Raw genomic sequence first — 27,647 nt, forward strand, 5'->3', positions numbered from 1 at the left:
TGCCTGTCTGCCTCGTCCCTTCTTGTTCCCTCCTGTGTCCAATCACCTGCGCCTCCTCAGTGTATTCAAACCATGTGTTTCCCGTGTCTTGTGGTCGGTCTGTTTGTCATTTTTGGTTTTTGATGCTGAGCTCTGATGTTCCTGCTTCCCAGCCGTTGTATTCCCTGCTTGCTCCCGAGGCATCTCAGTTATGAAGAAGTGATTTTGTTTGAGACCCGGTCTGCATTTGAGGCCTACTTCCACCGTGAAATCCCAACAAAATGACATTTTGCTGTCAGCGGACAACACCCCCACTTCGAATCCCCCAAACTCTCCCTTTCAAGTCTCTGAATGCAATGACTTTATATAAACATTTTGCATAGCGTTGGGTGTAATGGTTGAAACCTGCCTCAAGGCAAGGCTTCATCGGGTAGAAGGACGTACCCTCTCGCCCCTCTTTCCCCAGATCGAGGAGCTCTACGAAGCCTACTGCCTGCAGAGGAGACTTCGGGACGGAGCCAACAAGCTGGCGAAGGCTTTCAATGCCTCGCAAATCAGCAAGGAGGCCAAAGAAAGTTTAGCAGAAGCCAATAAAGGATACAAAGAGTACACGGAGGTAAGACGAAGGGGACGGAGGAGAGAGGGTGAGGACGCAAACTGAGACGGTGGAGAAACGGTCGCGGAAACAGAGCGAAGGGAGATAAATGAGGAGTGGATTTACAAACCAAAGCTCTTCAATTCGTATTTGTAGAAATGGATAAAAAGTCTCCCTCTCTGCAGAACATGTGTTTGTTGGAGAGCGAGTTGGAGAACCAGCTGGGGGAGTTCCACATCCGAATGAAAGGTAAGAAGGAACCACGGCCCGGGTTGGTTCACACGCCGGGTTCCTCGTCAGGACAAATCCTCACATGTCCCTCTTCATACATTGATACGGTGTGTTGATTAAAACAAAATGTAGCTACTTCCCCGTCATCAGAAGTAAATCAGATGTAATGATAATCATAAACTAGAAGCCAGGACCTTCTTGCTGTGAGGAGACCGTGCTAACCACCTTCACGGACGTGTTATGAAAACGAATCTCTTCACAATAGATCGGTGCCTTGGAATGACCTAGGACGCAGAAGAAGAACGGTGTGTTTGAAGCTCCAAACGTTTCGATATCCGTTTCCATTTGTCTTTCAGGTCTGGCGGGATTCGCCAGGTTGTGTGCTGGTGATCAGTATGAGGTTAGTTTCTCTGATCTGTTCTAATAGCCAAACCAATCCGAATACTAAGGATCTTATACTATACTGAGTTATGAACACACAAAAAATCATAATACAAATTATAACACAATAAATAAACATTCGAAATGACGTAATGATTAACTTCCTTATGTCTTGTGTTCATACTGTTATTTTTGTATCTGTCTATTGTTATTATAATTATAGCATTATTGTTAAGGAACTTTTAACTGGTTAAAAGGTTTTACCACATTTACTCATGAAAAATAGATGGATTCAAATTGACTCAGGAAACCATGTGAGGTAGGTGGGCAGACGACCGGCACGTCTGGTTGGAATTGCAAGACCTACAATTTGTACAACCCGAATTACCCTCAAGCCTCGGAACATCTCACACTGTGCTGCTGAGGGCAAAGGCCTCGCGTGAAAAGGCGTCAACCGGCGCGTCTGAGACGTCTGCGTGACGCGTTTTTTCAGGTCTTCATGAAGTTCGGCAGGCAGCGGTGGAAGCTCCGGGGCAGAATAGAGCTCAACGGCAAGCAGGTGTGGGACAGCGAGGAGACGGCGTTCGTGCCGCTCGTCAGTGAGTTCCTCTGCGTGAAGGTCAGTCCTTAACGACGGCGTGAATACTCCGTATCGCCCCCTTGTGCCCATCACACAGATTTACCTTCAACACTGAGTGCGTTGACACGCCGCAGCGGCCTCGGCCCGAGCGACCGACCCCCCGTCGAGGGCAGCCAACGCTTTTGATCGTGTTCCTGTCGTCTCCTAGGTGACGGAGCTGAAGGGCTTAGCCAATCACGTGGCGGTGGGGAGTGTTTGCTGCGAGACCAAAGACCTGTTTGCTGCCCTCCCCCAGACGGTTGCCGTGGACATTAATGACCTTGGGACTATTAAACTGAGCCTTGAAGTCACCTGGAAGTAAGTTTGGCCAACAATGATTTCAGCGTACTGAGAATCTACTGTTGGTCAATAACATGAAGCGCTGTTGAGTTTACTAAGAACATTTCTTAAAGTTTTGACGTGTTATAAATCGGTCTCCGTTGCATACTGACGCCTTCGTCTGTAAACAAGGTCATTGGAGAGTAGATTTCTATGTAGTTATTTTGAATGCATGTCAGCGGTTCCCAGAAGTTTGATTCCGTGTAAAATCACAAGGAGGCCAAGGTCCAAGGGAGAACGGGTAGTAAAAGTAAAATGACGCCAAAATCAACATAGAATGAGTTCCTCGTTGTACCTTTAACATTATATTTATTAATTTGCTCTTTGTCCCCCCCCACTCTTGTCAGTCCATTTGATAAAGATGACCTGGGATCAGTGGCAAGTTCTGTCAACAAAGTCCCCACCGTCAGTAAGAGAATCTCCACCATCTTCAACCAGAGTCCTCCTGACACGCCCTCCTTACGGGAACAGGCCTTCTACGTGAGTCCTTTAGGGTTCTGCTTGCTTTTCTAGGAGACTCGTCCCCGGTGTCCCGCTGCAACTTCTCTAGTCTACAACAATTGGGTATTCTGTGCAATATCATAGTCATAGTCATAGTTGTCATCGTGTCTGGAACTGGCTGTGTACTGTGAGGAAAAAAAAGCAGTTCAGGTCTCCGGGTTTAGTGACGGGGGAAATGGGAGTTTTTAACCCGGCGGAACCCCTTAACTTTCCCTTTTGTCCGACCCGCCGCTCCATCGACGTGCAGTCTCTGCCTCGGAGTCTGACCGGGCGGCAGCACTGGCCGATGCTGGACATCTTCCGAGACACGATTAGCCAGAGCTGTTCCTGTAGCGACAGCTCGCCGACAAGGCCGCCCACTGCAGTAAGTCAATACGGTGGAGAACCTCCCCCCCTCTCTCCGACCCCCCCCCCCCACCCTGAATGTCCAAACGCAAACCCCGCTGGTGGATTGATGAGTGACAGTAACGGTGGTGTAGAAACCTAGAGAGCAGTAGTAGGCTTAGTCCCATATTTATTCAAGTAGCACAGCAGTCGTATTAACATGTGTATGTAGTCCACAGCTGGCCGTCAAATCAAATCATTTCAATTGAAATATGGAAATATTCATCGTCAGCTATCTTTTTATCATACACCAATGTTCTTTTCTCGCCTTCTTTTCAGATTTGAGAAGGTGCATTCGCTCAAAAGCATTGTTCTTTGTCTCTTTAGTGTCGCCGGGAGTTATGGTTAAGGCTGTAATTGCGACAACTACATTTTTACAACCTAAATTATCCTCAAGTCTTGGAACATCTCACACTGTGCGGCTGAGGGCAAAGGCCCCCGTGTGAAAAGGCGTTAAAAAGCTACGACTTTGGAGCCCACGTCACTGAAGGAAACATCTTGTCCCCCCATTCATGACAAACAGTTTTTGAAATTTACAAGGAAATTGGAAGGACGCAGCCCCCTCTTTTGATTCCACGTGTAAAATGGGTTTTCCAATGCTGTTCACCTTTTTAGCTCAGGTGGTGCGTTACGAAGCCCTTTTTACTGGTAATACAAACTGTTCAAGGATGTTTTCAACTGGGACTCGACAACCCTGCACCCTGACGTTGGACCCTATGTCTCAAACCGCCGCTGCCCACCGGATTGTGGGTGCAATGTAATATATTATAAGTATAGATTTATAGAGAAACGTATAAAACAATTTAATGAATGATTGATCAGCTGTTTTTGTAGCCGTTTGTTTTGGTGTCCCAGTCATTGCCGTGAATGAAACGGAAGCAAATGTGAAGAGAACAAATGAAGGTGATTGGGGTCGATAGGGGTTGTCGTGGCGCAGGGGTTAGAGAAGGTGTGCTGTGAAGCACAAGGTTGTTGGTTCAATTCCAGGCGGCCCCCAGGCTGCCCCATGTTCCATGTCGAAGCGTCCCTGAGCACGACACCTAACCCCTAATTGCTCCCCGGGCATAAATGTGAAAAAAAGCCATGGGTTTAAAGTGTAATGTAAGTCGCTTTGGATAAAAGCGTCTGCCAAATGACCTGTAATGTATTTTGGGTTCGCCAGATTGCAACACGCCTCAGAAACGGTCACAATTGAACCCAATCAACACATTTTCATATATGTCCGCTGTCGACCGATCAACGCACACACGTGCTCTTTGACGTGTCCGCAAGGAAGATGGTGTCACTGGTGTTTGCGTCGATCAGAATTAGCCTGCTAGCAGCTCCCGGACCCGGAATGGAAGTGAACTGGTTTTGCTCTTTTTTGGGCCTCCATGACGGCGGAATCGTCGGGGGCCACGTAAGCGAGCGCTTCTTTTCCCCATCGGTCCAGCCCCCCCTATTTTTTAAAACGAGCGCTGCTCTTTTCCAGAACATGCTCCGGCGTCACGAGGAGTTTGAGAATGGAACGGCGTGGTCTAATTCATCAGAATCCTCCGACGACTCCTCCAGTCCTCGGCTGTCTGCGGTCGGCCTGCGCGGCTCTGCGCGTCACAAGGTGAGGCACGCGGGGATGGGATGGTGGATTTGTCGTCCCGTTCGGGTCTCTTTATCGCGAGGGCCGTTGGCTTGCATGCGAGATCAGCAGTGGAAGGGTCTCCACCTGAACCCTGCGTCTATAGCGCGTGGCGATTCATGCAGTGGGCCGTGATGGTTGGTCCAACAGAGTCATTTATGTGGCTTTTACTTTATTTAGCTTGTAAAACTGTTTTTTCGTCTTTGCTCCCATCTGTTTTTAGATGAGACGAGAACAAAACCACTGGTCACAAGGTCCCTTGTTAAAGCCGTTTTAGTCAACCGTTAACTTTATTTAATTATTATGTCACTTTGTTTCCCTGTTTAATAATGTGCAGGTGTATTATGTTCCACCTGGAGCTTTTTCCCCCTCTCTGAGGACATACCTTTCTTGGAATGAGTAATTACCCTTTTTCAGTCGGGGTAAAGCCGCCGCCGCCGCGCAGATAACCGCGTTTCCAGCGCTAATAGCTAACAGTGCAAACCAGGGTGCAGGCGGTTTCTGCATAGATCACCTAGAACTCCTCAAGAAAAAAATATATATTTGTCATAGTTTATCAGGAATCAGGAAACATTTATTACCAAAATATGCCAAACATACAAGGAATTTGTCTTGGCGGTTGGTGCGCGACAGTAGACAGTGTGACAATAGACAAGACAACAGCGCACAAGTAACAAAATAAAGTAAAATGAAATGCTAATGCAATGGGTTAGTAGAATAAGGCTATGGGTTAGTATAAAACGAGGGAATAAAGTTACAAATTTTAAATATTAAAAAAGTTTAAAAAAAGAACTATTAAGCATAAAGTGCACAAAGTGACGAGTGACGACAAAGTGATGAATTACAGTTAAAGTGACAATTATTGGATGGCTGCAGTCCAAGCCGCCTGCAAAGCCGCCCCCTCTCGACAAAGTGCTGCATGTGCAGTCTAACAATTTAATGTCCCGGGTTCCGGTAACTCAACTCCTTTTGTTTAAATGAAAGCGTGCATAAAGTCAGTGTGCGGAGAATCGTGGACGCAACTTGTCAGTCTGCATGACTCTTCCACCTGTGTCTCTCTCTCTCTAGTCCGTGGTGGTGACCCCAGACATCCAGCCAGCTGCGAGCGGGAGGTCCTCCTCTCAGCCCGACGTCTCCTTCCGCTCCTCCGCTCCACCAAACCCCGCGCCGAGGGTCGGCCCGCTCCGGGAAGCCGCCGACTCCTCCGGAGACCAAACACAGAGCAACGGGTGATGAGTCTGATAAGCCGATGTCTTTTCATCGATACGTTGTGTTTCACACCGACACGAACTGACACCCAGGCTGCCTTGCAGGGAGGAGGAAAAGGGCCCGGCCCCGGTGATGACCGGACCCGACGGCGAGGACCGGGACGCGGCGGCCACCACCACCGACGGCCACTCCTCCCGCGGCTACTCGCGCTCCCTGAGCCACATCAGCGAGAACAGCGCCGACGGCGCCGCGCCGACGGACAGGCCGGCCGAGTCCGGGGAGGCGGCGCCTTTGGCGTCGGGGGGGCTCTCCGTGAGCGACGTCGAGATGGAGCTGCCGAGCGGCACCCCGGGGACCACCCCCCGCCGCGCCGACTCGTCCGGCTCCGGAGCGGACGCGCGGCCAGAGAGCGTGGACCTGACGTACGTGGCCCGCCGGGTGTCTGTGGAGGAGGAGGAGGAGGAGGAGGAGGAGGAGGAGGAGGGCGGCGCAGGAGCAGATTGTCTGCCCCAGGAGGGGGGCGGTCCGGTGGACAGTGGGCTGGAGGACGCCCTGGTGGCCGTGATTTCCTCTTTGGATGATTACAGAGGACAATTCCCCGAGCTGCAACTGCTGGAGCAGGAGCTGAGGCTGCTGCAGGTCACGCTGAAGGTGAGGACGAGCGAGGCTCCCGGAGCTAGTTCTCGAGTAGAAGTGACGGCACACCATGTCACGCTTTTGTGTCTTCGGTGCTTGTTATTAGTATTTGATGGCGAGGCGAACGACATTGTTTTAAACCCAAATGCTCCTCGGGTAGCAGGGAAGTATGGAAGTAAATCTGTGTCATCGGATTTTGAAAGAAAAAGGTGATTGAATTTCTAGCACTGAATATTTATGCATTGAAATCATGTATTTGAATGTTTTTCAACGTTAAAATATTCAACTGCAAAAAATTCAACCGCAAATAATTCAAATGCAAAAATTCAATGCAAAAATTCAATGCAAAAATTCAATGCAAAGATTCAATGCAAAAATTCAATGCAAAAAAATTCAATGCAAAAAAAATTCGAACCGCAACATCCGGGAACACAAGGAAGAGCAATCGATTCTAGATTCAAGATCGGAGCGTGCGTCAAGCAAAAGGAGCGAGCGCCCCAATACAACTTGGGCTTGTCGACTATGATGACCGGATTTCAGCCATGTCCATTAATAACGGGGCTTCGTTGAGTGTTTTAACTTTAACTTCATGCCATCAGTGTGGTTTGTGTCTGTACGATTCAGTAATAGACAGCTGATGCTGGGATGCTTCCACGAGCTATTAGGAGGGATTGGCGGAGTTTTGCAACCAGGAACGCGCCTGTAGAGCGCATAGGAGCCGCTGCAGCGTATGATCTAGAATCGGTTGCTCTTCCTTGGGTTCCCGGATGTTGCGGTTCGAATTTTTTTGCATTGAATTTTTTTGCGTTGAATTTTTGCATTGAATTTTTTTTGCATTGAATTATTTGCGGTTGAATTTTTTGCAGTTGAATATTTTACCGTTGAAAAACATTCAGATACATGATTTCAATGCATAAATATTCAGTGCTAGAAATTCAATCACCTTTTTCTTTCAAAATCCGATGACACAGATTTACTTCCATAGGGAAGAAGTGATTCGTGTTCAGCATCTCTGGAAGGCATAACGTCTCTGTGTGATCCACACAAAAATCCCCGTGTGAATATTTTGTAAATGTGCATAATACATTATGATTTGAAAAATCCGATATGCACGGACCACGGCGTCTTTTATGTTAGAAGGTATAAAGACATTAAATAAAGACTATAAAGAGCGTCGACGAATGACGTACGACGGATTAAGGAGATGAGGATGGGAGGTTTCATTTGAATCAGTCAAATAAGATACGGTCACACGGAGCCACGGCGGTAGTTCAAATACATCATCACCAGAAGTTAAGCGCGTACGTCTCAGAGAGCCGTCAATCACATTAAGCCGACACATGACTGCGCGTGCAGGGCGGCCGGCGCAGCCGGACGGCCAGCGTGGCCAGCCTCGCGGTGGAAACGGCTCTGGGCAGCTTCGACTTCCTCAACGCGTCCGACTGGGAGGAGGAAGAGGAGAAGGGCAAGAAGAGCGGAAGTGGCAGGTCAGTGCTCGCTCGGGAAAACCCCCAAACCGCATGTGTGGGGGGGGGGGGGGGGGTTTGTCCGAGGCCGCCGCGCACTCTTCATCAAGTCTTCATCAAGTCAACCTGCCCATCATGTCGGCAGCTTTTCACCTCACAAATGCACAAACGACGCTTTTTTTAGAAATAGGTGCAGCAAAGATTGATGGAGGAATAGGGTTCACGGTCATCTGTCATGGACGCTCCTCTCAGACAGTGTCCAAAGTTAATAAAAGTCCTTCCTTGGCACAATTGTCGGGATACTTTTAATCCAAATAAACGAATTAAGATTCGTTCCTGTGTGAAAGAAATGCTGTGTTTCTGCAAGCAGACGAGTGGAGAATCAGTTTGCGGCTGAGAGAACAGGCTGAAAAAACACGGGTTTTCATGACTTCTCCCTCAATTTGGCCTTCGGAGGATTAATGTGCATTGGCTTGATGGCCAGATTCTTGCCGCGGCCTGTGGTCGTACACGAGGTCACATCCCTGTTTTTAAATGATGACGTCAGTTAAAAATGGCATCTAATTTGTTGCTTAGGAAAGGAGTCATGCATTTTGATTATTTGATTATTAGTGTTAAGTAGTTAAAGAAGCTTTACGGAGTAGTTGGGTCACTGTTTTATAACCGTTCTACTATGAAGCAGCATTCATTCTCAGTCACTTGCACCTGATTCTTTTAACAAGGTTATTGATTACACACAGACCAAATACGGGACTACTGTGTGTGTGTGTGTGTGTGTGTGTGTGTGTGTGTGTGTGTGTGCGTGCGCAGGTCTCTGCAGGAGGGCGGCTGGGACAGCCCCCCCTCCCCCCTCACCACTGGCTGCACCACCTTGGACGGCTGCCTGGTGGTGCACCTGAAGAACTGCAGCACCCAGCTGTTGGTAGGACAACTTCTTTATCATTTCTGGGATTGATGAGTGTGATTGTTTGTCGTGAATATCGTAGAATCAAGTATGAAATTCCCTTTTCCTTCATCAAAAGTGCCCATTTTCTTCTGGCGAATTCGTGAAGTTGAACCCGAAGTGCTGTTGTGACGAAAAAAGGTTGAAGGCGCTTTAATCGTTGAATCTAATCTTCTAACAGCTGTGTTCATAATACCTCAAGGATGAAGTAGGAACATTATTTTCCGTCAGTACCTTATTTGAAGCATATGAGCGCTTCAAGAGGGTTAAATGCATTAGTTTCCTTCAGAAATCACTAAATCAAAATAACGTTTTATGTAGCTTCAGCCGCTGTAGTTGTTTTCAGTGGCAGTGGGATCTTTACTACTACGGAAACAGAAAAGTATTACGTTTCACTCATTAGTATTGTATTTTTACACTAAATGCTGTAGGAGCAAAGGCAGATTTCTCTGGGAAAATGACACCCGACTAGTTTTGTCCTCTGATAAATGTGGTGGGATTCGGTGTTCTGGAGAGAACTCAAAGTATTCATTACAGACTAACATGCAGTGATACATGTTGAAAATGAGTATTTAATTACTTCATTTAAAGGTAATTAAATTACTTACCAGTTACTGTGTATCAAAAGTAATGAGTTACTCTGGAAAGAAACTTTTAAGTAACTTATAAGTCCTGCTTTTTAAATGTAATGAATATAAATAGTACTGAACAATAATAAACATATTTTTTAGACCTATTTATTGTAATCAACAGGGCAACAGGCCTTCAAATCAAGCAGCAGTACAAAAGTCCTTTTTAATACTTAACTTATACCTTAGCGGAGCAGGAAGGTCTGACCAAGCGTCTTGGAGGAGGAGAAGCTTTAATATATTCTTTACTGAGAACTCGCAGTGTGCAATGAGACCCAATAAACGGTGCAAACGGGCGTGACGTCTTCTTCAGCGTCTGGGCGTGTTTGGCCCGCTGCGCTGCCGGGAGATGTACGCCTTGGACCGACTGCTGAGGGAGGCTCGGGTGCTGGAGGCCGTTCGACGCGTCGCCGCGGACGAGCCCAGGCGCCGCCGGGCGTCCGAAGGTGAGAATTGGATTCGATTTAGATTCAACTTTATTGCCACTGAGGCAACGAAAATGCAGTTTAGCATCCAACCAGAAGTGCAAAATAGCAAAAAAGTGTATGTGCATATGTAAAGTGTAATAAGTGAATAATAAGATATGAACAGTAAGAAATGGATATGCAATAACGGAAGCCGCTGCTCCTTACCCGTGTCCATACGTTATCGCATTGACGACGCATTACGTACTCCGGACGTACCTTAATACAAGGTGGAACTTGTTGAGCAGGTTGGTCCGACAATAAAAAAAGGGCTAACTCCCTCGCATCTTTCCTCTTTCTTCACATCGCCGCCCCGTCGCCTCCTCTTGTCTCAGTGGTGCCCCAGCTGGGTCTGTGCCTCGGTTCCGTGTCGCTATGGCAACGGTGTGTGGGCCAGGGCAGCGTGTACAGCGTGTCGGCGGAGAGCTTCCTGGACGCACTGTCCACCACCTACTCCGGGGTCCTGCCCGAGAGGGCCGGCAACATGGCCGACACAGGTAAATCTGCGCGCGTGTGTGCGTGCGTGCGTGCGTGTGCGTGCATGTTGTTAACACCTGCCCGTGTTGGCTTGCGCCAGTCTTCCTGACCCTGGTGGAGCGCGTGCTGGACCAGCGGTTGCCGCGGCGCGACGGCAGCAGGGACGCGGCGACGGTGACCCTGTTCCAGTGGTGGAGTTACTTGGAGGCCAACAGCGTCGCAGAGATGGAGACGCTCGTCACGGAGCTGGCAGAGGAAGGTATCGGCCGCGCGTTTCCCCCCCCCCCCCCCCCCCCCGAAAAGCTCGACGCTTTGGCAGTTTCGGCGCGTCCTCCCGGGAAAAAAAAAGGGCGGCAGCCGCGTGGGAACCCGGCGTTGACAGTGTCGTTGACCCTCCGTCCCGACAGTGTGGTTGGCGCGGAGCCTGGCCTCGCGGGACCAGGACGCGATCGTGCGCGCCCTGCGCCGCCCCGCGGAGCGCGGCCTGCAGGGGGAGGGGCTTCACGCCGTGGCCAAGCTGCTGAAAGACCCCCGAGGCAAAGTGTCGGCGTCCGCCAGCTCCGCGCTGAGGAGCCTGGCCGCGCGGCCCCGGCCCCGAGAGCAGGTGAGAGCGTTTTACTGTAGCGCGTACGCGGCGATCGTTGACCTTTTCACCTCATGTCAGACTGCTGGGAGAAAAAAAGCGGAATTCATACCAATGAACCACGTCTGTCCGAGTTCATTGGCCTGCAAGACCAATCAAAGTCAGCGAATATTTACTAATTCATTCATTCAAGACTAAATCTAACAAAAAAGAAATTGAAAAAAAAACGTAAACCCTGTTTAAAATAACCTCTCACATTACGAAAAAGGAGCCCGCGAGACGTTTGAATCTGAGAAATCGATCTCCTCAATCACGAGTCGTGTCTTCTGACGTTGCCGTGGTGACGTGACGGGCGGCAGCGCCGCTTAAAGCGTCGACTCTCGCACTCACAAAACACCTGTGACGTCGGTTGAGTCTCTGAGGGGTCGGGGGGGGGTCATTTAGACATCCAGATACAGTCCCTCACTAAATGTCAGGAATGATATTTTTTTGCACGCTGACATTTTTGTCTTTCCCACGTTGTTTATTTTCAGCGTCACTGTAAAGCAACGCCGGTAAAAATTGAACATGGGAGAGAAAATATCGATCGAAGGCATCACTACAGCCAGGCCTCATTACAGGAGCTCCCCAAGTTGGAGATTGAGCGTTACATTTAGAGTTTTTGTTATTTCCAACTGCTCAATCTTATCTTAGGAATGTTTTTTGCCGAATGCATATTCATATATTACATATTTGTCACTATGTGGAAAGAGGATCGCGCAATATTAGAGTTTCATCGTGCAGAAGAACCTGCTAACTGTAGACAAATCTTTTAGCCAGAACAGAACCGTCCTCTTTTACGATAAGTCTGTATGGCCACGACAATAAAGATGCGGAACAATAGACAGACATTGTATTAATACGTGAATATATATATATATATATATTGACTACGAGGTGAACAGGGGTCATAATGCAGTGCAGCCTAGTGTGAATCTTGCAGAGAAATACAGGCCAACCAAGTTTACCGTCACACTCAGGAGTTCTTGAGTCAAGTCAGACAGGAAGCCTGAGATATGTCCGTTTTTGTTTTTTCGCAATGACGGGAACCTCCATCGTGTCGGTGCGCGGCGTCATCATCCCTCCTCAGGCTCTGGTCGGCTGCTTGGAGCTGCTGGAAGACGAGGACGTGGACGCCAGAGTGTGCGGATGCAAGGCCTTGGCTTGTCTCAAGGTACGAACACACCCTCCCCTCCCCGCCGCCCGCCCGCCGCCGCGTAGCACGTCCGCGTCGCGCTGACCGCTGTGTTCCAACCCCATGTCGTTCAAGGCCAAAGAGAGCATCGACCAGCTGGTGTACCTCTGTCGGACGGACAAGGACGAGGTGCGAGAGGCCGCCAAGCAAGCGCTGCTCGTGCTCGGTAATAACAATGATTGTCACAATGATCGGGTTTGTTGGATAAACGCATTGGTTCATTCGTCGTCTACTTTTCTGTTTTCTGTTCCCGACGCGGAGCAGGCGAGGAGGGGAAGATGGCCTACAGACACGTGGAAACGTCCCAGGACAGCGTACCGAGGCTCTTCGCTCCGGGAAGCATGGCCAGCACTGCTTTCTAAGCCCTTCCCCCTGCACACACACACACACACACACACACACACACACACACCGTTTAACACTGGGCCACAAAAATGTCTAATGCGAGCGGGCGGGGACACCTGCGGGACGAAGGCTTGAGTGTTCACTTGAGTCTCAAGCGATTTGAACTCGCTTTGTCGGGCGATCGCCGGCGTCACGCCCCACTGAGTTCCCGGAAAATGTTGCGTTTCTTGCGACGCGTGCCGCTACCGTTTCCCCCGGTGACGCGGTTAGGCATGCACGGAGTGAACGTCCCAAGGTAAACAAGGTGTCCACTGCGTCCAGTCCTGCCTTTTACTGAAGCCCGCTGACTCTCGACTGGCTGCAGTCTAGGCTACTTGAGACCGGTCCACGGGGGCCGGAGTCGAGTCCAAGCGGAGCCAACGTGACCCATTCCAAGTCCTCCACGCTGTATTTTTATTTTTCATTTTCTCATCTGCCTCAGCTGTCTTTGTTTGCCAACCTTGATTTGTGACGACGGCTCCCGGGAAAACCGCGACGTATTCATTCTACACGTACGCGACGGGCCTCCGGCACAACGGTGCCGACCTGCAGCTCTGTGCGCCGCCGCGATGGATTCACTTCTAACGGGAGGAAACGTTGCTTCGTTCTGAAAAATGTAGCCGTTGGCGAGGAAATACATCTTGAATATCTATTTTTTTTTCTCGGAGCATAAACCACCGGCACCGTGACCAAGCGCCTGGAATCATCAGATTCAGCACTTCTGGCCTCCCGGCTGGTTTAACGCCCGGCTCGAGGGGGTGCGACTCGACTCTCAGGCCCCCGTGTGGGACGGTGGTGGTGTAGTGGCAGCAGGTGAAAGACCCCCCCCAGAGGCTGACGGTGTCGAGCTGCCTGAGGGTGGTTCAGCGACTCAGTGCCATTGCCACAATAGTGACGTATCTTATTTTTTTTAATGGAAATACGTATGTGACGGTATGCCGCTCGATATTATGTCAGTGTAGATTTTGTTTTTTAAATCCCAACAGTCTTTATTTGTGTACTTGATTGGATGCGTTTTTACTCTTTTCTGCTGCAGTCGTTGCAGATTGTTTATGATGTTCTGTTGAATATGTATTTGCCTCTGTTGTGTTCGCGTTGACGTCCTTAAACATTTGAGCAGGAATGATCCTAATAGAACCGAATAGAATTCAATATTCCACATGCATGAAATCGTACATTACAAAAGGGCCGTGACGGAGCTTTTGCCGCTTTTATGCCATTTACTTAAAAATGACGTACTAAAACCCGAGGAACGTTTTCATCACGAAGTACAGAAGATTAGTATTTGACCGTCTTGACCGCGTGCAATTGTTGTATAATAAGATGACGACCTCACGACGCGAGTATTTCTTCATTATTCTCAAGTAGCACCTCGTGATTGTGATTTTTGTTTTTTTCTAAATCATCATTTAACTTATACGGGATACTAAAAAAAAAAAAAAAAAAAAACAGCGAGCGTGAAGTCAAGAACGTGGTTTTTTTTTTTAGTAAATGGGTAGAAGGGCGCAAAAAGCCTGGTGTCATTTAGAGAAGCGGCGGTTCCCAGAGAGTCGAGATCGTGCTGAAACGGCTCCGTTAATCCGGTTTATTTTAAGTGCGTTTCATTTGTTCCACGGTGGCGCTGCACTTTTGCCTTTTGTTCATTTCCTGTGTCTCATTCTCATTCTGTATCATGAGACGAGACCACTTCCTCATCCGGACGGAAACATCTGTGCATATAACTGATAACGTTCGGACATTCACGTTTTCACTGGATGCATTGTGATTAACTTATATTTGCATAATCAATGCAGTAGCTAGAGTTGGTGTGGAGGATGTGAGTGGCAGGAGGCCTCAGGCCCCTAATACACGTACAACGTGCCAAACGGCTTTGACTGAGCGACGCGTTCGGAGGAATCCGATCGGTAGCTGCTGTGCTCGTAATGCATCGACCATCTTCGACCATGGTCGCCATATTTATTCAGAGTAATGGTTCAATTTACCTGGAAGATTGAAGCAATACTATTATACAGAGGTGCCCTCAGCTGAAGGCATTCGTAGTCGACTAATACTGACACTTATATTTATTGCTGGCTATAATTTGACACGTAAAAGATCTAATTTTCCTCCTGTGTTTGAGAGAGATTTCATTCATTCGCAGTCATGTGGAATCACAGTATAAGGATTGTCCGCGTTTTAAGTGCCTCAAGGTTTGACAATAACAGATGCAAAAAAATAGATGATATACTTTATTTAAGAATGGAGAATTGACAAAACAACAATGCAGCACACTTTATATTTCCCCCCACAAATGAAATCAATTGTACAGGATCGGAAGTGGAATTTGTATTTTGTGTTTTCTAAAAAGCATTTTGGTTTCAGATATATACAACGTATTAAAATGTCTTTAAAAAAAATGCCTCACGCGCCATTTGCTTTGTTTGCTTTGTTGATTGTACACAAACACGTTCAAATGGCCTCAATCAGCGGCTCCCAAACTCGAGAACGCCGCGGCCCAATTTGAAATCTGAAAATCTTCTGCGGCCGACCCAAACCTTTAATCACAACTCTGATCAAAACATAAACTAGGGATGATTAAATGACCTTAAGAATTTAACTGATTAAAAATGTGTTATCCGACAATGTATGTTTTGTACCATTTTCTCCAGAGCTCATATATATTTACTTTAATACTACAAGAGGGTGCCCCATTTGACATTGTTTTTTATATTAATTTCAATGAATAAAATAATAATAAAAGCATTTTATTTATTTATTGTAAATTACCTCTCGCGGGCCCACACTTTGGGAATCGCTTGCCTAAATAAACTGACTAATTGCCCTTTGCCTGTGATGAGACCGCAGCTGTAAAAAAATGTTATTATTCAGGAATCAGGAAACAGAATAATATCAAAATAAAATGAAATACAATGAAATGCTAAGGGTTAGTATAAAATAAGAGATTAAAGTTAAAAAATATTAAAAAATAAAGTGCACTAGCGAACAAGTGATGAGTGAAAAATGACAAGAGAGTGACCGGTGGCATGTCACTTTAACTTTAACACTTTATTCTCTTATTTTATACTAACCCATAGCCTTATTCTACTAACCCATAGCATTTCATTTTATTTTATTACTTGTGCACTGCTGTCTTTTTGTCTACTGTCACGCACCAACCGCCAAGACAAATTCCTTGTATGTATGACATATTTTGGCAATACATTTTTCCTGATTAAAAATATTTAAATATTAAACAGAACAGATAACACAATGTGCATCAAATTGTTATAATAATTGATAATATAAAATTATTATTTTAAATTAAATGAATTAATATTTCATAAAGTTGACAGTTTTTTTTTCTTTTCTTTATTCCAATAAACACCTCCACATGTCTGCATCCACGTCCCTGGAAGAAGAGTCGTCGACCCACAAAGAGCGTAATGAACGGGGATGCAACGCGTTCCAACGAGGCGCCCCTCCTGGCCAATCAGGGTGCCTGCAGCGGCTTCGACACCACCCCCCAGCGGCCGCACACGCGCACTGGAGCCCAACTGCCATTTTGTGGCAGAGGCTACTCTGCTAACGCGGGAGAAGGATTAAAACAAACTGCGAAGAAGCCCGCGTTTCCCGCGGGCGCGTTAAACTTTGCGGCGCAGGAACCCCGTCCCCCTCCCCCCGCTTTCGCTCGAGTTGAACGAGGACAGAAACGCACAGGAAAAGAGGTAAAGTGAGAGTACTTTTTCTGTTAAGGGGGGGAGTTTGCAGGATCTTTAATCGGCCTCTAGGTGTCACGATGGGGCTCTGGGTTCCGGGCAGCTTCGTCGGGAGAGAGTGTTTGTCTCCCTCTATCGTTATCGAAAACCCCGTCAAAATACGTTTAAATGACCCGAGCGACGATAAATGTGCACTCGACCCGCTTTAGTTCGCACGCATCTCCCAGAATGTCGGCGATGATCACTTAAGCGTACTTCGGTTTGGTTTTGGCGTCTTTAGGCCAGGCGTCCATTTTCTCGCTTCTTTGTTTCCCATCTTTACAGGCTTGACAACATGGGGAACTGGCGGGGTTTAAGTCAGCGCCCTTAGCTAACGCTAGCGTGTACGGGGGGAGCAGACGCACGGCGGGTTTAAGGCAAACATTGACATGCCTAAATACAGCGGGGATATCGCCATTGGCGCACGCGTTTATTTAGCGTTACTCAACTTAAACTGTAAGCAAATAACGTGAAGCGTAGCAACTCGCGTTAGCCAACAGCTAGCGTTAGCCAACAGCTAGCGTTAGCCAACGGCCCGCGTTAGCCAACAGCTAGCGTTAGCCAACGGCTCGCGTTAGCCAACGGCTAGCGTTAGCTAGCTAGTCTTCTCCGAAGATAACTAGGCCCTTCCTCCACCCAAGAACCCTTACGTTTTAAAGTTCCCCCAAAAGCAACCACGCGAAAACCTCGATGTGCCGCATCGCACAGCTAAGCCGGTCACAATCGCCTCCGTCGTTACGCGTGTTTTTTTTGTTTTTTTTTTACATCGCTGGCGACGCGGAGCCGGGGGCCGCTCGGACAAGAGAATGACGAGGCATTCGAGTGAAAGATTGACCGGCGGCCACCGATCCCCGAGGAGCGGACACACACGATGCGTTTATCCCCCCCTTCCTTCCCTCCCTCCACCCACCCACCCCGAAATAAGTCCTCTTCCATCGTGAAATGTTGCATATCGCCGGCTTCCCTTGCCCGCGACGGCGCCGCGGTCGCCGGGGTTGGCAGTTGCTGTTGCGTCCGCCGCCCGCTTGTCTATTCTAAGCCCACCGTGAGCATCGTAGCCACAGATGTATATAAATGGCAGAGAGCTCCCTCTACGATTCGGCTTGGAGAGCTACAAAAATACTGCCGCGTGAATGCGACAGCTGCCCCGGGCCACTGCCTTAAATGTGCCGCTGGGCATCCGATGACGGCCTTTAGAGAGAGTGGACGCGGAAGCCTGCAAACAAGCCCGCGTTGTGCTGAACAACATGGCCTTGTAATGATAATACAGTTCACATTAACCACGTCGTTTGTGTACAGTTATCGTATACTGCGATTGTTGCAGCCACATTATCCAACATGATGTAATGTCCTCTCTTTGTATGTCGCATTTATAATGACAAAAGAGGCAGTTGTGGTCAAACCGTTGGATTTTCGCTGTACACAATCTTGACAGAACAATTGTGGGGCCAAAAGTTTTTTTTTCTGATCTAAAAACCAGGGGGCATGTGACATTTTTTGAGAAATGACTAGACCGCTGGTTACAAATAAATATTTGCAAGAACCACAGACAAATAAAACCCCTCTGCCTTAAAGATTCTTGTAAAAAGCTTTTCAAAAAATGTGTCCATGTGACCAATAAACACAAACCTAACCGTGCTCTCTATTGCAAGTACGATTTTTTAGGAATTTATGCGTTTGCATCTGCTGAGATTGGACGAATAAAAAGAGTGGAGAGCAGCTGTCGTGGTTGTGGAAGCACTCAATGACTGAGTTAATGTATCTGTCCGTCCCACAGACGGGACAGAAGTGTCCCAAACAGAACCGCTGACATGGTCAGAGGTGCGTGGGCTGTTGAAGTCGCTTCATCTAACGTCTCTCGTCTTCCTCGCTCTCCCAGAACCAGGAGTCTTTTTGTGCTTTCAATTTAACAGCGTTAAAAGCTCTTATTTCTGCTCAGAGGACGAGGATGGAGCCATGAGCGGAAATGCACAAGTTTTTTTTTGTGATCTGCTATTTCCCATAATAACGAGACAAAACCCCATTTATGTAATTTGTCCTCATTTCCATTCAGGCACACAAGGCTGATTTGATTAATTCTATTATTTCTATTTGCCTAGAAACATAGAGCATCGTCAAATACTTCCAGTATGCTACAATCCCGTTCTGGATTATTTTAAGGAATTCAGACACAAATGCGAATAATTCCGCTGATAGAACAACACAATTGTAACAATACAATACAACACTCAAAGCAACAGATCAAGACGTCAATGCTGTTTTTCAACCAGGTAACTGGCTAATAACTGGATTATTTTATCTTTATTAGTAGTAAACAGTTCGCATGTGAACAGACACCAAATGTCAAAAGTCCCCTCAGCTGATGATAAGCTGTCTCAACAAACAGATGTCACTCCACTTACCGAGATGAAAGGACGTCTCCTGTTTCTTCTCTCCTTGTGTTGTTTCTTCATGCACATCTTGTGGTGGGGGGGGGGGGGAACTGGGACGCATTTAAGAGATTTCATCAGTGCAGCTGTGTAACGTTTCCCTCCCCTCCCCATCAGGTGGACAGGGACAGTCAGGTAGCAGAGCAGGTCTTTGGTTCAGCAGCAAGCAAAAGGCAGAGCAGCCGTATCACAACGCTGCAGTCCGGCCTACGGAAACCATGAAAGCAGAGAATTTATCCTTGTTATTCCAGGTAACACTAGTAGTGTTAACAACAGAAGGGCTGTTACCACCCTCCGCAGCATTACTGTCGACCAGTAATTACTTTTTTATTGCTGTTTATTTGGGTTGAGAAGTAGCTCGCGAGCGGAGACGGTGTGGTTACCCGTGTTTTACAGTGTCGTGCTAGCGTCTGAAGGTGTCTCTGCAGCCCTGTATTTAAGGAATCTATTTCATGATGAGTTGTAGGGTAAATGTGCTTATTCTGTCGTGGTGTGAGACTTTTCACTGCTGTTATAGAGCAAACGTGTCTTGTCCGGGAGGTAATGTTTTTGTTTCCACATGTCTCAGTTCCTACCCATCATGGACAGCGGGCCAACGGAGGGTGCAGGGGGCGTGGAGGTCCCGCCCAAAGACTTCCCCTCGATCCAGGCTGTTCACAGTCAGGACATGGTGGCTGACCTCCTCCAGCAAGCTGCAGAAGCCGGGGGCGTGATGGAGGGACACGGAGGAGTCGTCCTGGAACAAGGTTCACTCTCAATTTCACATGAAACCGTCCCACATTAAAAAACTGCATTGAGTAGTCCATTTTTAGTGTTTAGTTGAAGCAATTCTTCTGGACCATTTGGTTGAATGTGTTATTCCCACCAATGTTTCAGGTCACGGGGACGGAATGGAAGCAGCAGCCCAGCACCAGCTGATGGAAGCAGCAGCGGTGGGGGTTGGTGTGGATGGTGGGGCAAGTGTCGAAATGATGGTTATGGACTCACTGGATCCCACCCTGTTGCAGATGAAGACTGAGGTAAGCTGATTGGCAGGAGCTTTGTGTTAGATGTGACATATCGACGGTTATAGACTTATTGAATGATTGCTCAAACTGTGGAGTCCTTATGTCCCTTACAGCTCATTAAGGCGTAGTGTATTTTGCAGGTCATAGATTCTGCAGTGGGGGGATCATCAGCGACACTCGGTGTTGTCGGTGGGGTGGCGGGTGCCGCCCACCAAGCCACCGTAACCACAGTGGACCAGACTCAAATCATCACACTTCAGGTGGGTGCTCCTCTAAAGCCATTTTCTGTGACCGCGTCCTCCGTTCAGTTCTCATTTGGATGGTTGTGTGGCGTGTGTGCTGACCTCCGGTCCCCTTGTTCTCAGGTGGTGAACATGGAGGAACAGGCTGCTCTGGGTCTTGGGGAGCTTCAGCTGGTCCAGGTGCCGGTCTCTGCCACTACCGTGGAGGCCCTGCAGCAAGGCACCTTTGTAGACACCACTGCCATGCCAAAGGACGGGGACCCGGTTATCTGCCACACGCTGCCGCTGCCAGAAGGCTTTCAGGTGAACAAACGGACCCACTCCCAAGTAAACGTTAGGTGGACTACACTTGCATTTCGTTTCATCCAGCTGAACAAGCTAGCGTTAGCTCGCTAACAGCAGCAGTGAAGCAGTTAGCAAGACTAAAGACACGTCGTTATTTACTCGCCTTTTTTGCACCATTCATTATTTTTAATGTGTCATCTATATCATTTGTGCTTTGTTCCATATTGGTTATTGTTGATAAATATATTTGTGTGTTGTACTGTTTTTGTGCCATTTTAAATTCATCTCGTAGCACTTGTATGTGGTGTATACATTTACTTAACTTGTACTGATGGCAATAATTTAATGAATAAGTGTGAACATGGGGGCGTTTTGGGAGTCTGTGAGCGTTAATAAAGCATAATAAATATACTTATTTGGGCTCCCTGTATATGCATTTGTCATCAAATGGCAGAAATAAGACCACTAGGCAGTAGTCTACAGATTGTGTTATGTGTTTCTTTAGATTTTTTTTAACCAATATAAGCCTGGTTAGCTAGCGTTAGCTAGCTAGCAAGCCTTCGTAGCTAACGTTAGTCAAATAGCTAATAAGAGCTAGCCCACGTTAGCTATTGGTATGGCGATGGTATGTTGCTCGGTCGTCTGGTGACGAAAGGACGCGTATTTCTTCCCCTCGATAAAGTCTGCAGTAGAATTCGCAGTGCTGGTTGACAACAACGTTGGCAGTTCGAGTCCCTCGGGTGCCTTGCAAAAAATGCGGGTGGTTCTCTTTTCATCTTCCCCCACCCCAAGCTAATCTATCTTCCATTTTTCGATTGGGTGCGTGGATTTTTTTCTTTTGAGCCAGAGGTGGTGGCTTGATTTGCTCACAGGTCGGATCAACAAGCTCCTTTTATTCATTTATTTATTTAAAGAATGTTTGATTCTTCCCGCACACATGCATGACAAAATGTTCTCTTAACTGTACCTTGTTTGCTCTTATTTGAATGCCCTGGGTAGGTGGTTAAGGTGGGAGCTAATGGGGAGGTGGAGACAGTGGAGCAGGAGGACGAAGGAGAAGCACACCCTGAAGAGGAGGAAGAAGAAGATGAGGAGGTGGGGAACCAGCTGCTGGATGAAGTGGAGGAACCTATTCATCCTCAGAACGACGACGCGAGTTGGGCCAAAGACCCGGACTATCAGCCCCCACACGGCGCATTCAAAAAGCCCAAGAAGGCAAGATCGCTGTGTGGTGTCAGTCCCTTTGTTATGGGGGGGGGGGGGGGGGGGGAAGGGCGTGAGACCCTTCTCTGCTTTGCTTTAACTCTCTGCTTAAGATTAAGAAGGTCTGACGGCTCGCTTGTTTGTCCAGGGCAAGAAGAGCCGTCTGCGTTACGGTGAAGGAGATAAAGACATGGATGTCAGTGTCTACGACTTTGAGGAGGAGCAGCAGGAGGGCCTCTTGTCTGAGGTCAATGCTGAGAAAGTGGTGGGCAACATGAAGCCACCCAAACCTACCAAGATCAAGAAGAAAGGTGAGACACCGCGCTCTGCAGAATCCAAGTGACATTTTTGTAATGATTAATAGGTCAACATATTTAACACGCTTAATTACTTATTTTTGGATAATGATAATGTTTAGGGAGTCAATTCCGTCTCTACATATCACCATAACTGAGGCGAGGGTCGCTGCATTATATGCCCACCTTGCGAGTGTTGTGTAAAACATTCCAAAGCCAGATTCTAACGCAGTAATTCCATGAACGACGTGCGTCAGGCGTGAAGAAGACGTTCCAGTGTGAGCTGTGTAGCTACACGTGCCCTCGGCGCTCCAACCTGGACCGACACATGAAGAGCCACACGGACGAGAGACCTCACAAATGTCACCTGTGTGGAAGAGCCTTCAGGACGGTGACCCTGCTGAGGAACCATCTCAACACGCACACTGGTATACGCCACCGCGCGTCTTCATAGAATCAGAGGAAACCAAGTCATGCAGCAACGGCCGCCCGACTCTTGTCCTTGTGTTTTTACGCATGCAGGAACTCGTCCGCACAAGTGCACGGACTGCGATATGGCGTTTGTGACCAGCGGCGAGTTGGTCCGCCATCGTCGCTACAAACACACGCACGAGAAACCCTTCAAATGCTCCATGTGTGACTACGCCAGTGTGGAGGTAAACCAATGCTTCTGTCTGTTGGTGGGAGGTTTTTTAAAGCGTAATGTTGGACATTTGCTACACGATTGTCCCATCTGCACAATGTGCCACTTAATATTAGCAGGAACTGGAGTTAATGAGAGCGTTCACTAACAGGACACTTGTTTGTACAATACATCAGTTCCTGCGCTGGTGCAAAACGGCGGCGCTGGATGACAGACCGCACGCTGTGCATTGCAAATGAAGGTTTAAAATATTAAATGTATGCGCTTGTGTGTGTGTGTGGATGTTGTGCAGGTGAGCAAACTAAAGCGTCACATCCGCTCCCACACTGGGGAACGTCCATTCCAGTGCAGCCTTTGCAGTTATGCCAGCAGAGACACGTACAAGCTGAAGAGACACATGAGAACACACTCAGGTAAAATCGATGCCTTTTCTTCTCTTCTTCACTTTTAAAGCAGTTGAGGATTAACACGTTTTTAAGGTTGTTTTTTTTTGACTAAACATCGCGTTCCAATTAAAGAGATGGGGGCTCATTTGACCCTTTTTTACCTCGTTCATTTAAAGCATGTACTGATATAAACAAGATTGTTTAAATCTATACTTTTGGGGTAATCAATAAAATGTGTAACTTGCCTCTTGAACATTGTTACATTTTAGCCTTCTTTTGAATCTCCTGTTAAATTATAAAAGTTCTTAACCTAAATATTGATCCGACTCAACTCATTCAGGAGAGAAACCTTACGAGTGCTACATCTGCCACGCCCGATTCACCCAGAGTGGAACCATGAAGATGCACATTCTGCAGAAACACACGGAAAACGTGGCAAAATTCCACTGCCCACACTGTGACACGGTCATCGCACGCAAGAGTGACTTGGGTAACACACACACACACACACACACTGTAAATCCAGTGGACAAGCGATGGTTCATTCCCTTGATGTGCTTTCTTTTGCTATCCGTGCGCTCCTCAAGGAGTCCACCTTCGTAAGCAGCACTCCTTCATCGAGACCGGAAAGAAGTGTCGTTACTGCGACGCCGTTTTCCATGAGCGCTACGCCCTGATCCAGCACCAGAAGTCCCATAAGAACGAGAAGAGGTTCAAATGTGACATGTGCGACTACTGCTGCCGCCAGGTGTGTTCCCTGAGACCTCTTCAGGAAGGGACCGGTTGGGTCGCCGTGCTTGGGGGCAAATGAGGAACTACGTTTGAATGTCAGGAATCGCTTGAACAAGTCCGCAGCACTGAAACGATGAAAATCATTATCGTCCGTTTATCTATTTAATTTGAAATGTTTACATTTTTAGGCTGCGTTCAAAGATCTTTACGGGGAAAGTAGATAGAAAGAAGCCTCTCGGGACGACTGTAAATAGGCCGTCTCTGTTTAGGTTGGCTGGTAGATGTTAAACGTTTTCACTGTGATCACACGTTCAATGTTCGCGCGATCAATCAATCATTGCAAGGGAACATCTTTCAACTCGGATCAAAAATGTGCTTTTATTGTTCATTTTGTTTTCATACCGCTGTAATAAACCAGCTAACACATGCTGGAATAAGATGACCTTTCCTATAGAGCAGGTCTTCAAGGATTGCTCTGTATTTGGCTCCGTCCATCCTCCCCTCATAGTTCCTCTGTAGATGCTGAAGAGAAGCATCCCCACGGCACCATGTTTCCCTTTGTCTCATCTCACAATAAATCTTCTGCATCGATCCCAAATATTTTCAGCAAAACGAAAGGCTTTAGCCTCGGCGCTCCAATCGCTCCGGAAGAACTGTGTAACGCTTGCTTTGTGTAACTGTGTCTCGCGTGCTGCTGCGTCCAGGAGCGCCACATGGTCATGCATCGGCGAACGCACACCGGGGAGAAGCCGTACGCCTGCAGCCAGTGTGAGAAGACCTTCCGGCAGAAGCAGTTGCTGGACATGCACTTCAAACGCTACCATGACCCCAACTTCATCCCCACGGCCTTCGTCTGCCCCAAGTGTAGCAAGACCTTCACTCGCAGGGTGACGACACTCTTCCTGCCCATCGCGCACAAACTGTTGGCGCTAACCAGTAGCTAGTTAATCAGAGCTACCGCTGACTGTTAACGGTGTGCTCCTGCAGAACACCATGGTTCGCCACTCCGAGAACTGCAATGGTGAGGTGGAGGATGCCGAGAACGGAGCCCCAGCCCCGAAGAAAGGAAGGCGAGGGAGGAAGAGGAAGATGAGGAGCAGGAGAGATGAAGAAGACAGCGGTAAGGGTTTCGCATCGTATGCAGTGATGGGCAAGACGTTGTTTACTCGGGTCTGATCACTTTATATCTGATGTCTCTGCGTTGTTTCCCTTTGATGCAGAGGACGATAATGCTGAGTTGGATGAAGAAGAAGAGGAGGAGGATGAGGAGGAGGAGGAAGAGGACGGAGAAGGTGTTGGCGAGGAAGAGACCTCACTGCTGCAAGAAGAAGAAGAGGAGGAGCCAGAAAGCATGGAACTGGACCAGGCCCCCGCTGCCATCCCAGTACCAGCTCCTGACGAGCCACCTGTCAAGAGGAAACGAGGCCGTCCCCCAAAGAACGCTCCCAAGCCGCCTCCCACACCGAGCAGATCCGCCAGGGTGGCCGCCAAGGCAGCGGCTTCTGGTGAGAACACGTCATGTTTCTGGCCTCTTTTTCACAGGTCCTTTAGTTTAGGAACAGGAATTCATTTCAAATTGGTGCTGGGCCAAGATTTAACTGGATTAAATTCAATAATACATTTTTTCCACTCTTTTATTTTAAGGTAATGTTATCAGGTAGAGATTTTAAATGAAAAATGTCCATTTAAAAGAAACAATACGGCTTTTATTAAGAAAATAAACGCACGATGAAATCATTTCTCAGCGTTACTGGATTGCCTAATCTCAGGCCTAATTGTAGGCAAACCTATTTCTATTACCAGACTAACTGGAGATGCTATCCAGGTTTTTTTCCCTGGTTAATGGTGTTCAAGTGTTACTTTATTGAATCTTAATATTTGACTGTAAATGCAAACGGCGACTGTCTCCAGTAACTTATGAGGCCCATGTGTTTGTAGCCGTAACCCTTGAGCGTCGCTCTCTTGTGCTTTGCAGCCGCTGCTCTCGTCCAGCTGGAGGATGAGAGCACCGGCGCAGTGGAGAACATCACGGTGAAGAAGGAGGACAGCCAGGCGCCCGAAGCGACGCCCGCCGAGCAGGGAGCGGCCCCGGCGGCGGAGGGGGCGGAGACTGTCGAGCTGCCCGTCAACGAGGACGCGGCCAGCGCAGCGGCAGCTGCCAACGGAGACCTGACTCCGGAGATGATCCTCAGTATGATGGACCGGTGAATGAGTGAAAACCGGCTGACGCACACTAACATTTCCACACCCAGGGCCCCGTCTTCACGTACCAGCCGCGTGACGCCACATGGCCCCCCCCCCCCATTGACGTGGCTGCGAAAAGATGGCGGCGGGAAAAACGAGCGACGCCGCGTGTAAATATTTCTACACACACACACACACACTTCAGATCCATGTCCATCAACTGCATACTGAGGATTGTGGGTGTCACACAAACACACGCTGACATCTCCTGCGTCGCCCACGCTACAGACGTCGTCCACGCTAATGACAGACGGCTCTAAAATGCTTCTTTCCCGTTTGAAAGTCCTCTAAGTGAATCGTTGTGTATTTTGCTACTCGTTTCTACCACAAAGCCACATCCTGTGCCGGTGCTTCGCACACACACACCTCGCAGCAGGAGACCATAGATGATCTACATTCACGCTGACTCGCTTGCTCTTCTTGCTAATGCGCAGATCCAAACCTTTTTACATGTATGCGTGTGTGTGTATGTACATACATCTACATGCATACGTAGTTTTGTTTTTAATGAAACCTAGTATGTCTAATGAGATACCACCACTCCGTATATTCTTTTCGTTCCCTCCTCGGCCGGTTCGCTCACGGAGGGGGAAGTTGACACGGGGGATTAATTAGTGAGAAAAAGGACACCAGAAGATGCGTTCCGATGAACCCTGAGCGGTCCAGTAGCTATGGACACTTTCCCTCAGTCGGCTCCTGCAAAGGACCAACTCGCGTGCTTTTTATTCGTGGCGGATGGAAGATGACGTTCCCCCTCCTCCCCTTCGTACCCGATAATGTACTTTTTTTTTTAAAAAATGAGTTTATGCACCTGTCGTGAGCTGTGGTTCCGCCTCCTGCCGTGTCCGAGTCTGTACATGCTGCACTAAAGTCAATAAAAGCAGATTGGCTCATTGTCAGCTGATCATTTCATCATTTATGTATCCGTAAGGGATCATTAACGGCCTGCAGGTAAATACACTAACACGTGTTGAAAGGTTTCCTGGCGGAGCGTCGCGGTTCTCTCTCGCGTGCTGAATCTGTGACGCTCAGCTAGTACGATGTCTGTAAGAACCACCGACCCGCCTTCTTGTAACCTCATATGTGACTTACCGTTATCGGGGAGGCGTTCTCAGTGTTTTTAGCCCACGGCTTTCCTCTCGTCATCTACAAGAGAATCAACGCTGATCAAATGAGTCGATCCCGCCACTTGGCTTTGTGAGTTTGACCACAGGCTGCTTCAAGAAGTGGTCGTCGGTAGATGGAGACACTTAACCTCCGTAGCAAGAAGACGTAAGACGTCCACCATGAGAAGGGAAGCACGGACACCGGTGGCCGTCTCCGTGAAATCAGACGGCTCATTCTGTGAGGCACGGCGTCCAAAATGTCCTCATTGTTCTGCTGGAGGACGGAACAACAGCCCTGCTTTTGGTTTTACACAACGCATGGTCCTTTTTTGACAGAATTGTTTTTCGAGGCGTCCCTGTTTAGAAGGCAGGAACGCGAGAAACCTTTTGTCTGCATGTTGGAAGATGAGACCGTACGGCCGACCCAAAAATAAAATCCTCCCAATATCAAGTGACTGCCGCTTACTTCATTTCAATTCTCTTCCAGGTCAGTAGAGCAAACGAATGTGGAAAGGCTTCAAAACATCGATTAATCCCACACAAAGAACCGTTCAACACCTTTTCTCTCTTTGGCAGCAAAGGGGGGACACACACACACACACACGCACACCATCGTGAGCGTTTGTCTCTGGTTGTTTTGTCTGGTTTTGTTTCCTTCTGGCTGTTCGCGT

General features: G+C 48.0%; 2 protein-coding genes across 9 annotated transcripts in view; both read left to right on the forward strand.

The window, feature by feature from the left end:
• The window catches only part of LOC144390795 (rho family-interacting cell polarization regulator 1-like), a 35,758-nt gene extending 21,858 nt beyond the window's left edge, over nt 1-13,900 (forward strand). For 2 of the 4 annotated variants that reach the window (XM_078097233.1, XM_078097234.1), the window contains exons 7-25: nt 446-595; nt 760-823; nt 1,162-1,205; nt 1,680-1,805; nt 1,975-2,123; nt 2,492-2,624; nt 2,893-3,009; nt 4,501-4,626; nt 5,713-5,873; nt 5,958-6,504; nt 7,846-7,976; nt 8,766-8,877; nt 9,841-9,973; nt 10,327-10,488; nt 10,569-10,727; nt 10,876-11,072; nt 12,181-12,264; nt 12,361-12,451; nt 12,550-13,900. In XM_078097233.1, the coding sequence (XP_077953359.1) occupies nt 446-595; nt 760-823; nt 1,162-1,205; nt 1,680-1,805; nt 1,975-2,123; nt 2,492-2,624; nt 2,893-3,009; nt 4,501-4,626; nt 5,713-5,873; nt 5,958-6,504; nt 7,846-7,976; nt 8,766-8,877; nt 9,841-9,973; nt 10,327-10,488; nt 10,569-10,727; nt 10,876-11,072; nt 12,181-12,264; nt 12,361-12,451; nt 12,550-12,647 (2,784 nt within the window). In that variant the 3' untranslated portion in view covers nt 12,648-13,900. The remainder of the gene's footprint in view (nt 1-445; nt 596-759; nt 824-1,161; nt 1,206-1,679; nt 1,806-1,974; nt 2,124-2,491; nt 2,625-2,892; nt 3,010-4,500; nt 4,627-5,712; nt 5,874-5,957; nt 6,505-7,845; nt 7,977-8,765; nt 8,878-9,840; nt 9,974-10,326; nt 10,489-10,568; nt 10,728-10,875; nt 11,073-12,180; nt 12,265-12,360; nt 12,452-12,549) is intronic. The other 2 variants (XM_078097235.1, XM_078097236.1) reach the window with 1 other exon arrangement.
• A 2,105-nt stretch (nt 13,901-16,005) lies between these two features.
• On the forward strand, nt 16,006-27,427 carry LOC120809683 (transcriptional repressor CTCF). Of its 5 annotated transcripts, none has more exons than XM_040163679.2 (17): nt 16,185-16,373; nt 18,950-19,083; nt 19,401-19,578; nt 19,709-19,851; nt 19,980-20,099; nt 20,205-20,384; nt 21,366-21,581; nt 21,718-21,880; nt 22,123-22,293; nt 22,388-22,521; nt 22,801-22,921; nt 23,235-23,384; nt 23,482-23,642; nt 24,331-24,513; nt 24,614-24,746; nt 24,847-25,131; nt 25,602-27,427. In XM_040163679.2, the coding sequence occupies exons 2-17, from the start codon at nt 19,051-19,053 to the stop codon at nt 25,832-25,834; spliced, it is 2,604 nt and encodes an 867-aa protein (XP_040019613.2). In that variant the 5' UTR covers nt 16,185-16,373; nt 18,950-19,050; the 3' UTR covers nt 25,835-27,427. The 5 variants fall into 5 exon arrangements, with proteins under 5 accessions (XP_040019614.2, XP_040019613.2, XP_040019611.2 ...); XM_040163678.2 differs by lacking the exon at nt 16,185-16,373 and adding an exon at nt 17,809-18,673; XM_078097238.1 differs by lacking the exon at nt 16,185-16,373 and adding an exon at nt 18,097-18,224.
• Nucleotides 27,428-27,647: the final 220 nt, after the last annotated feature.

Source organism: Gasterosteus aculeatus, chromosome Y (genome assembly GCF_964276395.1).
Source record: "Gasterosteus aculeatus chromosome Y, fGasAcu3.hap1.1, whole genome shotgun sequence".
In the NCBI taxonomy this organism is placed as follows: domain Eukaryota; kingdom Metazoa; phylum Chordata; class Actinopteri; order Perciformes; family Gasterosteidae; genus Gasterosteus; species Gasterosteus aculeatus.